Raw genomic sequence first — 15,535 nt, 5'->3', positions numbered from 1 at the left:
ATTTGGTGCTCTGGCTGAATTTCAACAGGTACAATAGAGTCACAGGTTGCACCCATGTGGCAATCAAGACCCTTAGATTAATCGGCAACATTTGTCAATTAGAAGGGATTCCACTCCAGTCATGTTTAACTAGAATAAATATAAATAAAAATAAAAATAATAAAATAAATAAATAAAAGTATATGTTGTTGTTGTTTATATGCAACCATGAAGATTATCAAGCGTGTCTGTGCAAGATAGCCAAGAAGCTACCATGATGCCTTTAATACTGCGCTAGTCAAGTCTTCCCCAGATCTTCACGCCTCCATGCAGAGTCAGCTGGTGGCCTCTTGGAAATAAGGACCACCCTTTAAGCTTATAGCTGATGAGCCCTACCACTGATTTACAGGTAAGATAGAAGTGAAACCACATGAGCACAAGGACACTCATTGAGATGGCAGTTGGGATGCTGAAGATGCGATTTAGGTACCCGGACTGATCTGGAGCTTCAGTATGCAGCAGCAAGAATGTCCAGAATGATAATGATACCCTGCACCTTGCATAACATAGAGCTACAGAGAGGGATGGCCAGCGAGAGAAGTAAAGTGAGGGACACACTGCATCTTCAGAAGGGGAGGAGGAGGAACAGGAGGAGGGGAAGCCTGATGTGGCCAGGGTTCCTGCAGCCCCTCAACTCACTGCCAGGGTTGCTTGGGAAAGCTTCTTACAGGTATAATTCAGCTAATCCATGGCTCTGCAGCCAGATGGTACACACATGCTGAACCCATTGGACAACTCTGCCCCCCTCTAACACAAAGCATCCCCATAGTCAATAATCCAGCTATCCCACTGACACCCTTCCTCTTTTCTTGAGGCTGATGGCCACTTTGGAGGTGAGAGGCAACTACAGAGCTGACTGAACAATGGGGACACAAAATATACTTTATGGTGAAGAAATATTGACAATAAAAAGTGACAAATAAACACACTTTCAAAAACATCTATGTGATTTCCCCTGTGAAACTACAAAATCTTTCTCTTCCCATTCCTATTACTCCTAGGGGGTGCTACCTCTTCAGCAGTGCTCAGGGAAGACTGTTTGTTCCCCTGCTCTGAGAGCTGAAATGTTTGGGTTGAGATCCTCGAGGGTTTGGATCCTCTGAAGATCCCAACAAATACTGCCCCGCCTGCACCTGTGCAGAGGCAGACTCAGTCATTGGGGCAGGAGGTAACATGTGAAGCCCTGACTGAGCCCTGACTGTGGGGCGGGGGTTGCAAGGGGAGAGGAGTGGAAGTACTTTCAGCAGAGTCCCACTTCTATGTGCCCTTTCTCCATCTTCCATCTCATGGCCCACCTACACTTCCCTAATAGCACAAGCTGGAGAGCACTTTGCTGCATTTGAGTAAGGCTCTGAACAGCCAATGTGAAGCTTTCCCCATCCTACTCAAAGTGGCAGACTTAGTGTGAACACCATTGGTGAAAGACAGCATACACTCAGTTGCTCCATACAGATGACCTCTTTTTCCATGGAGGTGGACTTCAGTGCAAAGATCTGAGACATCATGAGGCTCACGTAGAGATGGACTCCTCCAAACTCTTTCCAGTTGTGCACACTGCTTCTGGAAAGACTTACAGAACCTTACATGTTTTCTGTTGCCGCTCCAGAATAGTCTTCTTCATCAGTAACATCAATGGCCAAGGCTCAGCTAAGCAGAGCTCGGAGGATCCTTTGCCAATTCTGTAACCAGGTATCTGGGAAACCTCCGTATCTCCATCACTATGTATTCTCCACTCTGCTGATCATCCTCTCCAGCTGTCACAGCAAAATGAATCGACGACCATACCCCACCTGATCTCTCCCTCTCCCTGGTAATCTGTGCTGTCTTCTGCGAAAGAGAAAGATTTATGAGTGTGAGGAATGGAATGTGTGGAGTGGATGGAAGGACAACATTTGTGGAGGGTGATTGTGAGGGCTGGGTGTGAGATGACAAAAGGATGAAGGTGAGTGTCAATCTGGTCAGCTGGGAGGTGCCTCAAAAGAGAGGAATGAGTGGAGCTGCAAGGTGTGTTGGTTTGAGGAGCACTGTGCAGGAGAAGGCTGGGGACTTCAGAGTGAAGGGGTTGGCATTTGAATGGGGAACGCCACTTACCTTTCCTGCCTTAATGAGGTCATTGAACCTCTTGTGGCACTGTATCCATGAACGAGGGAATACACTCTTGCTGGTCACCTCCTCAGTCACTTGCAGCCATGCCTGCTTGGCTTCAGAGGCTGGTCTCCTCCTCTCATCTGATGGGAACAATATTTCTCATGACTCCAGGGATGCCTCAAAGAAACTTCCCACATTGAGAATCTATCAGTAAAGTTGCTGTCTCTCTCGCTCTCTCTCTCTCTTTTGCAGAATGGATTCATTCTGTCACCCCTCAGGTTGTGGGTTACAATCACACACTCAGCTTCAATTGGTTGAGAAGCCAGGAATCAGGATGCTAATGCTGTAGATCCATTGGAGAACCACGGCAAAATCCGCTTGGGTTCCTGACCTGCTGCTGACCTCCCCCACTGTGAGCAGGCCCAATCATTAAAATTCAGCCTAACTCTATTAGGAGTCAAGGAATGCAATAGTCCATGCTGATAAATCAGTTAACAAAAGTTAATGGAATTCTATGTTTTATCTCAAGATGCATAGCAATGAGGTAATGAAGACCTCATATTGTATGTGCAATTGTGCCCCATACTATAAGAAGAATTTTGATGTAGAGTACCATGGAGAGTACCATGCTGATTCACTGGGATGCTGCTTGGTATGAAGAAATGCAAACATAAAAGATGGCTTGAGAAATTGGTGCTCTTCGTCCTGAAGAAAAGTAACCATTGGACACAAAATATTAACTCTGTTTCTCGCTCCACAGATGCTGCCAGACCTGCTGAGTTTTTCCAATACTTTCCGTTTTCATTTGAGAAATTGGGTCTTTTTTGTTAGAACAACGCAGGTTCCAGGGTGATACAATATTTAAATGATGAAAGTATGGGACAGGGTAGATAGAAGACTCACAATAGTTCTTGTTTCTAGCAGTTGAGGGGTCAAGAATGAAAGGCCATGGATAAAGGAGTAAGTTTAGAGCATTTGAGACAGAGAGCAGGGAAAAACTCCTTTGCACAGGGAGTTGTGAGGCTGCAAATTCACTTCCAAAGTTAACGGGCAAGACAAAAACCCGGTCAAGATTAAATATTACATCAAATAGATGGAAGAAATAAAAAGATTTGAATGAATATGGGAACATGGTGGGTAATTGTGAGTTGCTCACATGGGGGTAAACACTAACATAGACTGCTCGAGCTGAATAGACTGTTTCTGTGCTGTAGCTTCTTAATATTTCTATGTATTTTGATAATCATTTCTAGTGTATTGACCTCTGATTTTGGTTTGCCTGCAGTGAATTTGAGAAATGTCTACACATAGCTCCAGTGACATCAAGCCTCCCTGCATGCCTAGGAACGGACTAGTCAAGATTCCAGCCCAGTCCAATGGATTAGGATCAGCAAGTATCACCAAAGGAACCCCTGCCGCTAAAAACCGACTGTGCCAGTCCTCTTCTATTCCAACAGTGCTACCACCACCTCTACCTAACCACAGTGAGCTGGCTTCATTAGCACAGGCAGCGCACGTGCCTTCCTCATCTCTGTGCGGAGTGACTGACACTATTCCACTGGTGGAACCAAACTCTAACAAGACCTTGCCAAGTACATGCCAGCCATCAGGGTCCAAAAGAAAACTATCGATCTCTTCAATGGAAGGACAATTGCCTATATTGGATGAGAAGATCATCAATCGACTCTTCTGGTACTTTTCCTCTTGTGAGAGATGTGTTTTGGCACAGGTGTGTAAAGTATGGAGAAAGGTCTTGTATCAGGTCAAGTTCTGGGAAGGCGTAACGCCCATTCTTCATGCAAAGGAGCTGTATAATATCCTTCTCAATGGAGAAAAGGAGTTTGTCAATCTGCAAGGATTTGCCATCCGTGGCTTTGATTCTTTCTGCCTGATTGGAGTCTCTGATCTGGACATTTGCGAGTTTATAGATAACTACCCTCTGTCCAAGAAAGGTGTGAGGTCTGTGAGCCTGAAAAGATCGACCATCACTGATGCAGGACTTGAGGTGAGATGGCAATATTCCTATTATTATTGACCCCTGATACTCTGGTAATCTTTCCCCCTGCAATCTCACAAATCTGGACTAAGATCCTCATTTCCTTTAGTTTAGCCTCCCATGGGCGAAATATGGAGTGAGTCATATAAATCATTATCCTGAAAATAGACAGTAACTACTCATCAAAGGCAATCTCCAGGTTTCCACCTCCTTGAATATTGGCACATTATCCATTTGGTCATGACTTGTTTTGCAGTGGCAGGGGGAGGGTGGGGTAGGGGTGGGTGTAGAGTGGGGGGAGGGTGAAAAGCACATTCCGGAAAGATACACACAATAAATAAAGACACTAAAACTTTACTCGTGGTTGAAACATTTTTTTCTGTTTGCAGTATGTTTAGTTTAAAATTGATTATCCTGAGCTGCCCTCTACTCAGGAGCAGTTTGGAAATTAACTTTTAAACAACAGAACTATCCCAGCATGAAACAAGCACTGAAGGTGCTAACATGGACTTTGCTGCAGATAAGTGCTCAGGGCATACATTACAACAATATTTTTAGGTCCTGATTTTAATTCCAGGATTTGGGTGAGTGACCTGCAGCCGAAAACAGATCCAGGATATTTTAACTCTGAGGCTTCATTATAATCTGACTGGCAGGCTTCCCACTGAACTGTCTGACCAGAAACACATCACTTCCGGGGAGAAATTTCCCACGGATCAGCCAGATGTCTATTTAAAGCAGGAATGAGCCTCGTAAAGAGAGGTTGCTTCCCTTGTGACTGCTTTCATTTCCAAGGTGCTGGAAAAAGATCCTTCTTTGCACTGAGTCACAGACCCAGGTCCTCAGAAGCCTCCGTGGACTTGCGTGTGGAAGAGAGAGTCCCCCAGCAATACCGGGACAGTTGTCAAATACTGTATCCATAAAGCATGGAGAGGGATTTCAGTGGTCACGAGCTCCAAGATTGTCATTCCCAGAACCTGGATACAGTGGAGGAAGCATATCACTGACCTACAGGAGTAGCAAGAGTGAGTACTACTTTTCATTTACCTACGCTCTCTCCACAACACATGGCAGCAGTCCTTTACACACCTCTCCTCACATCATCAATAATTTCCTGCCCTGTGTCACATTCTTCACCGCCCAGCACAGGGTCACAGACCAACACAATCTCTCATTGTATGCATACACACACTCACTTCTTCCTTGCTTCCTTCACACCAACCTTCACAACAGCCTTCCCCACTTATTGTCTAGGCCTCGGACAATCACCAACTTCAATCATGATTTCTTCCTTACTTCACACTCTGCAAACTTGCAGCCCATTCAACACCACCTCATCCTGTTTACCTCTTATGTCTCTGCACAGCCCTGTATCTCTCCATTCTCCTTTTTATTGATCACTCATTATCTCTCCCACACTCTCTCTCTCTCTCTCTGCAGGAAAAATGGTTTTGGGAGCAAGACTGGGGGGAGGTCCAGTGACTTCATGATCCTGGAGCAGCAACCTATGGAAATCTGTGGGTCTGGCAGAGCTGTGTGCAATAGGCATATTTCACTGAACAGAGTCTCTGATAATTACCTGTACCTCCTTCACTAAGCCCTGGAGACATGCATATTGAACCAGCTTCAACACATTAATTTACATTGTGAATGTGCATGTCTTCTGCAACTGTGTGGCCTCCCAATGCCACCCTAAATATTGTCCCTTTTCTCTTTCCTCCAGGTCCTCTTCAACAGCCAGGACCCACAAAGATGCAACCTCGGAGGAGGAGAATCTTTCTAAGCAGTCACCATCATGCACTCCATCCCACCTAAGCAGCAACACAGAGATTGGCACTCTGACTAGGTTAGAGAGTGAGTTAGGGTGGTCTGCATGTGGTGATGCATCTAGCACTAATGCACAGAAATGGGTTCTAGTGGCAGGAACAGTCCAAGAGACACCCTGCTGAATTGTGAGGTCCTCTCCTGGTTCTGCATTGAAAAGTAGTCTGCTTGCCTTATTTGAAAGGTTGTACGAGATTCTGAAGGTCCAGCCAAGGAGTTTCACCTCCACGGCTGAACTTGTGGAGGACTCTGTTTCTGACCTGAGTGTTGCCATCTCAAATGGCAACAAGACTGCAATCTAACTAGAATAGTATGGCCATCTCCAGAGAGGCTGCATCCATGCCCTCACAGCATGAGTCCATGTTTGCATGTTTTGCAGCTTCCGTGGAAACTCAAGTGACAGCCTTGTAGATTGTGGAGTCAAGTCCGTGCTCCACCTTGGATAGATAGGCATTTGTCTTGCAGAGTCAGACACCCATCTTGGAGACATTGGTGAAAAAGTGGCCAGGGGTCGAGAGATCATTCATCTTCTGTACTTTTCCCTCCTGCAGATAAGTAGCGGTGATGGGCCCATCCCCATGGGAGAAACAGTGGGGTAAGGGGAATGGGACATGTTGCTCCCTCTCAGGATGTCAGCGTGTTTGAACCCTCGCCTCCGCCTCAATCAATATCCAATACGGTACCAGAAAGCCAGCTGGGCCAGGCTGTTCTGGCAGAAGTCAAAGTGCTGCCAACTGCAGTCATGCCCTCTTGGGCTCAAGCAGCCGGGAATCAATGACCATGAGCATCTCAAAGGCCCACAACTGAACAACAGCAACTCTGCACCAGCTCTGATGAAGTCATTATAGTATGGAGTGCAGAGAGAGGAAATTTTCTGTTAAGAAAAGCACTATAGGCTGAGGACTTCCGTGTCAATAGATGTGAGTTCAATCTCCTGTTTGTAAATAAATTCAACACTTTTTTACATTTGGGAGATTGGTGTAGTTTTTCATTCCAGCTAGTTAGTTTGCATGGTCAGTATGGCACTGTTGTATAGCTGGGCAGAATGGTTTGACAGTTCTTTCAAACAGAATGAAGCAAGTAGTTGAAAAGGTTAAGAAGAATTGATAATGCAGAGGTTTTTTTTTGCCACCTTTCAGATAAGGGGGTTGAGCAGGTCAACAAAAACATAGAAGATCAGCTGCTCCCAAGCCTCTCTAGCTGCCAGATGTTCTGCTGCCTCTCTTTCAGATTCTCCCTCACCCAATTGTTCCTCATTGGATTGGATGAGGCCTCTTGCTGTTTCTGTACTCCTCCAACAATCCTCATTGCATTGCCATGTTGTGCAGAGTGAAGCATTCCACTTTGATACAACCCACTTTGTGGCATAACTCAAGGAGTCCTCGGGCAGATATAGGAACTGGAATCTTCAGGTGCCAGTCCTGTGTTCAAGGATGTTCCTGGTGGTCCCAGGTATTACGCCTGAGATGCTCAGATATGGTGGAGTTCTGGAGAGGCACCAGGTGTGGAAGGGGTATCTTGTGTCCCTTTGATACTCCTGGAGGGGTAGAATAGTGGGGGAATAGATAAGTGTCTCAGGATAAAGGCATTATGCCAGCCAGCATACTTGTATTATCCTTTAGCGGTGATCAGACAAAAGAAAAAAGAAAAGTCTTAGTTTTCTATAGTGCTTTTCACAATCTCAGGAATTCCCATAACACTTTCATAACCAATTAATTATTATTTGACTTGTGATCACCATTGTAATGAAGGGAATGCAATGATAGTCTTTCGTGATAGTTCGGGTCTGGAATGTACCGCCTGGAAGTGTGGTGGAGGCAGGTTCAATCAAGGCATTCAAGAGGGCATTAGATGATTATTTGAATAGAAACAATGTGCAGGGGTATGGGGAAAAGACAGGGCAATGGCACTAGGTCATAGTGCTCATTTGGAGAGCCGGTGCAGACATGATGGGCAGAATGACCTCCTTCTGTGCCTTTAAAATTCTGTGATTCTGTGCAGAAAAGCCCTTGGTTTGCTCTCTGATATTCTGATAGCCACATGAATGGTCAATGATGCCAGTACCCAAGGGAAGCCAGTCACTATAGCAAACCCCAGAGCACCCCCGTTCTGCTGTTAATGTCCATTGGAAAATAATGTACTGATTGCCTCCGGTTAAGAGGAGTTGGTGACCTGCTTAATGCAGCTGTACACTGCAGACTGGGAGATATGGGTGATGTTGCTAATAAAAGCCTGGAAGGAGGCTGAGGTGAAAAAATACAAGGTGTGAAGCTACTTTCAGAGCCACCGACAAAAGATGAGTCCTTGATCCAGCAGGCTGCAGGTCCTGGTGTACTTACTGCTGCTCTGAGATGCGTATTAAAGTGACTTTTAGCCAAAAGACCCTGTGGGCTAGGTAAGGTCCTACAAGCAGCCCACCACACCTATTGTTTTCTACCAGGCTAAACTAATGCTGTTCTTCATCCAATTGCCCCTCCATCCAGAATAAGGGAGCGAAATCGACTTAGTCAGAGTGAGTATGGCAAAGAAATCAAAGCTCTGACATCCTTTCTACTAATCAGAAAAGCACAACAATACTAATAATCCGAATGACTTCAAGTGAGTACCCCTTTAAATTCTTCTTCCAGTCCTGAGAAGGGCAGAAAGTAGCACCAGGATCCCTGAAGATATCATGGGACCCCATTTGAAAATATTGATTGGCACCCAACAGTTTCTAGCTTCTGACCTGAGTCAGGGGCATCACAAAGATCATGACGGGAAGTTCGCATCGGGTCTGGGGCTGTAAGTGGATATCTGTGATTTTAACCACACACCCAGCCTGACTCGCTGAGGGGTAGAGTTAAATGAGCACCTTGCAATTTTTTTCCCCAAAAATTTCTGCTTATGTTATGACATGGAGCTACTTCAAATTCTTACAAAAGCACACATAAGTGAACAAAACTGATCAAACTGCAAAAGATAAAAATACTCATTGAACAACTGTTTAGTTGGTTTTCAGTAACTGCTAAATCGCACATTAAATGTAAACTGTGTTTTATATCAACAGCTGGGAAAGGAACACTTCTGATGATAAAACCTTCTTTCCCGATCTATTAAGTTCGATGCAAATCAAAAACAATTTAAAAAGCACTTTAAAATATATTTTGTGATCATTGAGTTAGAATCATTAATGACTGGTATTTTAGTATTGTCCCATTTTAATTTCTTACTAGGGATGTCTATTTTGTTTTCGTTCTTTCTGTAATTATCTTCTACTCTGAATTTGTGATTTCATTACTTTCTCTGAATTTTAATGTTCAGGTGTGTTTGTAAATCAGCTTCTGCCCAGTACAATGTTGTCTTATTTGAGACCAACAGGTGACTTTCCATCGGTTTGTTTCAGACTCTATAATATCGCAGCTGCAGTGAACTTTCCCTGTTTTTTTACTATGTATGGATGCAAGGGGCTAGTCCGTGCATCCAACATTCCCGCAGGCCCCATTCCTCAAATTCAAGGGTCTTTAGGCCTCTACATCCTTCAGGACTTTGCGATTCCTACAGCTTTCAGGACTCTCAGGTTCATATATGCTTCAGATCATGAATTAGAAATTGAATATTCCAACAGGTCCTAGGTTACAAATCCAATATTTGTTGGCCCCAATGGCACAAATCTAGCATTCCTTCAAGCCCTACTTTATTTTTACTTTTTTTAATTCATTCATTGGATGTGGGCACTGCTAACTAGGTTAGCATTTATTGCCCATTGCTAATTGCCCTTGAGAAGGTGATCTGCTTTCTTGATCCACTGCAGTCCATTATTAATGCACTATCTCATCAGGTCCTACGTTACAAATCTGACATCCTCCAGGTCCAGTTGTAAAATCAATATTCATTTGTATCCTACCTCGCACTGGGTAAGATTTCCTCTTTGCACCATGTGCAAAGAAATCTTAAACCTGTTTATATAAAGAACGCATTTATGATTTTGTTACTTGAAGGGCACAGAAGAATTTGTTCTCCCCACGGTACTTTGAAATGGAAATGGATATATGACACTGCAACGGCAAGCAAAGTAATTGGAAAAGAATTCCCCACTGTGTATCTATTGTATTACTACCGGCGACAACCAGCTCCTGGTGAATTGAAAGCTACCATTCAATCTTGGAGTTTAAGATGGTGTACATAAAATCCTTGAGTATTGTTGAACCCCGTCAAAGACAGTTTGAAACTAAAAATGCTGGGAAAACACAATAGGTCAACCAACATCTTCAAAGAGAAGTACAGGTGAATATTCCTGCTCCAGATTATTCACACAGAATCTATACCTAAAATATTAACCTTTCTTCACTTTCTCAAATGCTGACGGGCAAGTTCTAGATTTTCATAGTTTCTGTTTTTGGTTCAGGTTTGCAATTCGAAACATTATTTTACCCTTTTTAAAGAGAACACTAGCTTATAATCATTCATCTATGCCCTAGTGAATCATGTGACAGCTTTACATTGCAGCAATTATAGTCTTTCAGTCTTAAACGATTATCATTTCATCATCACCATAGACTGTCATTACTATGGTTTCCATTTTATTTAGACTATGATAGAAATTCCATTGAACAATGCATTATTGCCAGTAAGTACAGGTTTATTTTAGCTTAATCTTGTAGTTCAAATGATTTCAGTTAACTACTCAAATTTTGGTTTTAAGGCTAATGACTATCTCCTGAGTCAAATTAAATTACGACCTCATTGCTTTCTCGCACCCATGCTAAATATTATGTGAAATGTAAATATATAGAGATAATAATACACAGCACAATGATGAACCATTCACCTACTTGGGGTGCCAGCTTGGGAGGGTCAACTGCTGTGAAGAAAATGAGAGGAAACCTGTTAATACCAAATGACTAATGATTAAACAAAATAGCTGTGAATATCTTCAAAGAAAATCTACAAGTATTAATTAATTTCATGTATGCTACAAAATCTCTGTGTGGCCCCTTCATGTTCAGACCTGAACACTATATGTCCCCATCTTCATGTAGGGTATGAACTTTTTGTGCACCCCTCCCCACATACAGTGCTTACTATTGTATGTAGGGGAACATTATATAACATGAGGCTTGAGTGATTTATTACAAAACATGCACAGAGAATGCACTGGAGCCCTGATGTGAATACTGTTATGTGTGATTTATAACACTGATTAATTACATTGTGGTCTTTATGGCATCTCCATTTGGCAATGAAATGTGGAATATGTTTGAATCAAATCTTAAGTTTTGAAATATCTTTGAGACCTGGGGTAGAATCTTCCCCCCATCAGGGGGGAAGTTCAGGAGCGGGCGCATGCAGGCGCGCCTCCAATCGGAGCCCCCGATCGGGGGTACGCTGCCATTTTACGTGCGCAGGCCAATTCCGCCAGGAAGCGCTTTGCGGGCGGGGGAGGGGGGGGATTCCCTAAGCTGAGAGTGCGAGAGTGCGCTCTTTCGCACATGCGTACAAAAGAGCACACCCATCTCCCTGAGGCTAAGTGCTGCCTCAGGGAGATCAGCGCCAAATTCAAAAATGTTAAAAATAGAAAAATAAAATTTCCCTGACATGTCCCCTCATGTGACACTGTCACATCAGTTGGGACATGTCCATCACTTTTGGTTAAACTTTTATTACATCTTTAAAAACCTACATGAAACCTCATTCCCGCCCATGGATGAGGTTTTATGCTTTCTCTGAAGCCCACCTTAAGGTTGGATGGGCAGGTCCATTAACTGCTGCCATTACTTTTTAAATGGCCTCAATCGGCCGTTGACAGGTCGGCGGGCGCACAGCTGATTCGGTTGCGCCCCCGCCGACCTGGGAATTGAAATGAGGCGGGGTGGCATCGGGAGTTCCGCCCGCCGTCATCCCGCGTCAATTTACGAGTTGGCATGCGGGTCCCGCCCCCCCGCTTGCTGACCGGGAAGTCCTGTCCCTGGACATACTAGCCCTATGGCCCTGTGCTGTGACAGTATAAGGTGCATTATCTGAACCCCAATTAGGCAGTATTGATATGTTAGCCAAAACAATGGCCTGATTGGGGCAGGAATATAAAACGTTTTCCTCAAAGTTTTATTCTGTGGTCATGAAAAGAGATCCATAGATCACAATTTTATTTTATGCCAGTGATGCAAAAAATCTTGCACCGATAACCATGGTAAACCTAATAATTAGTGTCTGATTTACCTTATCTTCTACTTTATATTTTGAACCTTTGTGATTTTCTGCAGTATGAGCTTTGACCTTTCACCTAGGCTAGCCAGTTAAGGGAAATGTTTGAACAAGAGCATACCAGTACAAACTCCAGACAGGGGCAGTAATTGGGATAACAGCTCACTAGTTTGATATGAGATTGACACTGGTATTGTGACTGACCAGCCTGCTTCTATGATTGTTACTGGTACACAAGTTCATCCATACGGGTTTTAACAGTGATGCAAGCTCACCTGCAGGGTATGTGACTGATTCTGATATACAGACTCACCCATGTGGGTTCATGATTCATGCTGGTCTATCAGCTTATATATGTGGGTATGTATAGACAACACCACCACCAACAACATAATAACATGTCCCAAGGCAAGCATAAGTGATTATTAAGCAAAATTTGACACCAAGCCACAGAGATATTAGGATATGTAACCCACCCAAAGCTTGATCAAAGAGGTAGGTTTTAAGGAGCATGTTAAAGGAGGAGAGAGGGGTCAAGAGGCAAAGATGTTTAGGGACGAGATTCCAGGACTTGACGCCTGTGCATCACCACCAATGATGGAGCAAAGACAATCAGAGATGTGCAAGAGGCCAGAATTGGAGGAACATAAAGACCTTGATGGTTGTAGTGCTAGAGAAGGGTTCAGAGATAGGGAGGGGGAAGGCCATGGAGGTATTTGTAAACATGGAATTTTAAAAGTGAGGAAGGAGCCAATGTAAGTCAGCCAGCACAAGTGTGATGGTATATTGTGGAATTAACAAAGTGATTTCCTATTTCTTGTTATGTGGTAGACACTTGCTTTAGCTTTAATGTATTTTTGTCCATGTTGTGTGACACTGTTCGTGGATGATTGAAAGATGAAAAGGTAGAGTGAAGGTATAATCCAGGGGTATTTCACCTCGAGATGAGCTTCCAAACACATATCAACTCCATCACTAAGACTGCCTATTTCCACCTCCGTAACACTGTCAACCTTCATCCCTGCCTCAGCTCTTCTGCTGCTAAAACCCTCATCCTTACTTCGTTACCTTCAGACTTGACCATTCCAATGCACCCCTGACCAGTCTCCCACATTCTAACCTCTGTAAACTTGAGGTCATCCAAAACTCTACTGCCTGTGTCTTAACTCACACCAAACCCCATTCAACCATCACCCCTGTGCTCACTGACATACACTGGCTCCCAGCTAAACAGTACTTCAATTTTAAAATTCTCATCCATGTGTTCAAATCCTTACAGGGCCAGGCCTCTTCCCATTTCTGTATTCTCCTCCAGCCCTACACAGGGCCTTGGAGATAAATCGTGGGCCCTGGTGATTCTCCTGGTTCTGGGCCCCTTATCCAGCAACATCCAAAAGACTTGAACCTCACAAACACCACAAACAATAATTTCATGTACAAATGAGAATATCTTGAACTAACAGTGACATATTTGACTAGCACATGACTCCTGGTTTCACTTGCATGTTTTAAAACGGCAAAACCTTCCAGTAAATTAACACCATCCAATTAAACTGCAAAAATGTGCTATTTCTATCCGCACAAGTGAGCTTTGTTGACAGAGTGTCAAAAAAAGGTACATGGTCAAATCGAGTCCAAGTGGCTTGAATGCGGAATAATGTTAAGAAGGCTAAGTTAAGGGCACTCTGTTATAATGCATGCAGCATTCACAACAAGGTAGATGATTTGGAGGCACAAATAAAGGTAAATGGGTATGATTTAATTGCCATTACAGAGATGTGGTTACAGGGTGACCAAGACTGGGAACTGAATATTCAAGGATATTCATCATTTAGGAAGGGAAAGGGAAAAGGAAGCGGGGTAGTACTGTTATTAAGGGACGAGATCAGTACGTTAGTGAGACATGATTTTAGATTGAAAGATCAAGACGTAGAATCAGTTTGGGTGGAGCTAAGAAACAGCAAGGAGCAGCACACATTGGTGAGAATTGTTTATAGGCCACCAAATATTATGACGTTGCACATAGTATGAATCGGGAAATTAGAGCTGCATGTAACATGAGTAATACAGTAATAATGGGTGACTTCAATTTAAATATAGACTGGATAAACCTAATTAGCACTAATGCTATGGAGGATGAATTCCTGGAGGGTGTATGAGATGGGTTTCTGGAGAAGTGTCTTGAAGAGCCAGTTAGGGATAGGGCTATTTTAGATTTAATATTATGTAATGAGAACAGGCTAATTAATAACTTTGCTGTAAAGAAGACTTTAGGAAACAGTGACCATAATATGATAGAATTTTCTCTCAAATTTGAAAGTGATATAGTTCATTCTAAAACAAGGGTCTTAAATCCGAACAAAAGAATCTATGATAATATGAGGGGCAAGTTGGCTATGGTGGATTGGGAAAATACACTAAAAAATTTGATGGTAGACAGTGTTATGGACAGGAGAGGGGTTAATTTAAACTGTACTAATTTCTCCTCTCACCACCCGTCCATAAACAAAAATGTGTTTTGATTTATTTTCCTCTTTATAAGCGATGGCGTGTTTCCCTAACCCCTCATTTTTTGTGCAATCCAAGTTTCTATTAATAACCCCACAGCAAACTCAAAATAGGGTGTACTCAAAGGGACAGTTTATTTGCACAAACTCAACATGTGGGAAGAAGGGTTTGCAGCATCACCTCCACACTCAGACAGTAAAGAAAGGGATAGAGAAAAGAAGGTTTTACGTACAGGAACTACGGGGAAAACAAATATTAGTTCACATGAGTTCCAGAGCCCAGAATCAAAGTTTAATGAGGTATTCCTTCACGGAGGTCAGTGGGCTAAAAACCGATGTTGTAGAATTCACTTTTCCGGCGGTGTTGACTTCACAAGGTGAGATGGGCATGCAGAGATGAATCAGTCTGGTAGATAATGGCACAGAACTTCCAACAGAATCAGTGTAGATGGGGCCACATGACCTCCACCTCTCCACGAGGTCTTCAACAAAGGATATGTATCCGTTGTCTGGAATTCGGCTGGGTCTCAGATTGCTAAATGCATCAAACATTATGAGTTGAAAGGGATGCTTGAGTGGCCTTTTGTTTTAGCCTCTGGCCTCTGTTTCCTGTTGGCAAGCCTGGGTTATCAAATGCAAATTCAGATGGCCTTTGTATAGCTCTCTTTGAAGTTGGACTGTGCAGTCCCCAGGTGATCATTAGTGACTCCTTAGAGATAACAAGGTGTGAGTTTTCCCTAAACTGCAAAGTGCCTTATTTTGTTCTGGGATCACAGACAGACATTGGTCTAGCCATTTTAAGGATCTTGTTCAACCCAGGTCCAGTTTTAAAATGTAGAAATAGCAATGAATATACATATATGTACAGTGTGAAGTCTTAGTTCATCACAACTGGCAATGG

General features: G+C 43.3%; 1 protein-coding gene across 3 annotated transcripts in view; it reads left to right on the top strand.

Annotated features, from left to right (window-relative positions):
• fbxl16 (F-box and leucine-rich repeat protein 16) overlaps positions 1-15,535 on the top strand; it is a 173,861-nt gene that overhangs the window by 37,980 nt on the left and 120,346 nt on the right. For all 3 annotated transcript variants that reach the window (XM_078559058.1, XM_078559057.1, XM_078559059.1), the window contains exon 2: positions 3,413-4,132. In XM_078559058.1, the coding sequence (XP_078415184.1) occupies positions 3,425-4,132 (708 nt within the window). In that variant the 5' untranslated portion in view covers positions 3,413-3,424. The remainder of the gene's footprint in view (positions 1-3,412; positions 4,133-15,535) is intronic.

Source organism: Cetorhinus maximus, chromosome 15, assembly GCF_964194155.1.
Source record: "Cetorhinus maximus chromosome 15, sCetMax3.hap1.1, whole genome shotgun sequence".
Taxonomy (NCBI): Eukaryota; Metazoa; Chordata; class Chondrichthyes; order Lamniformes; family Cetorhinidae; genus Cetorhinus; species Cetorhinus maximus.
The sequence above is the reverse complement of the archived record's forward strand: the minus strand, read 5'-3'. Positions and strand labels throughout refer to the sequence as shown.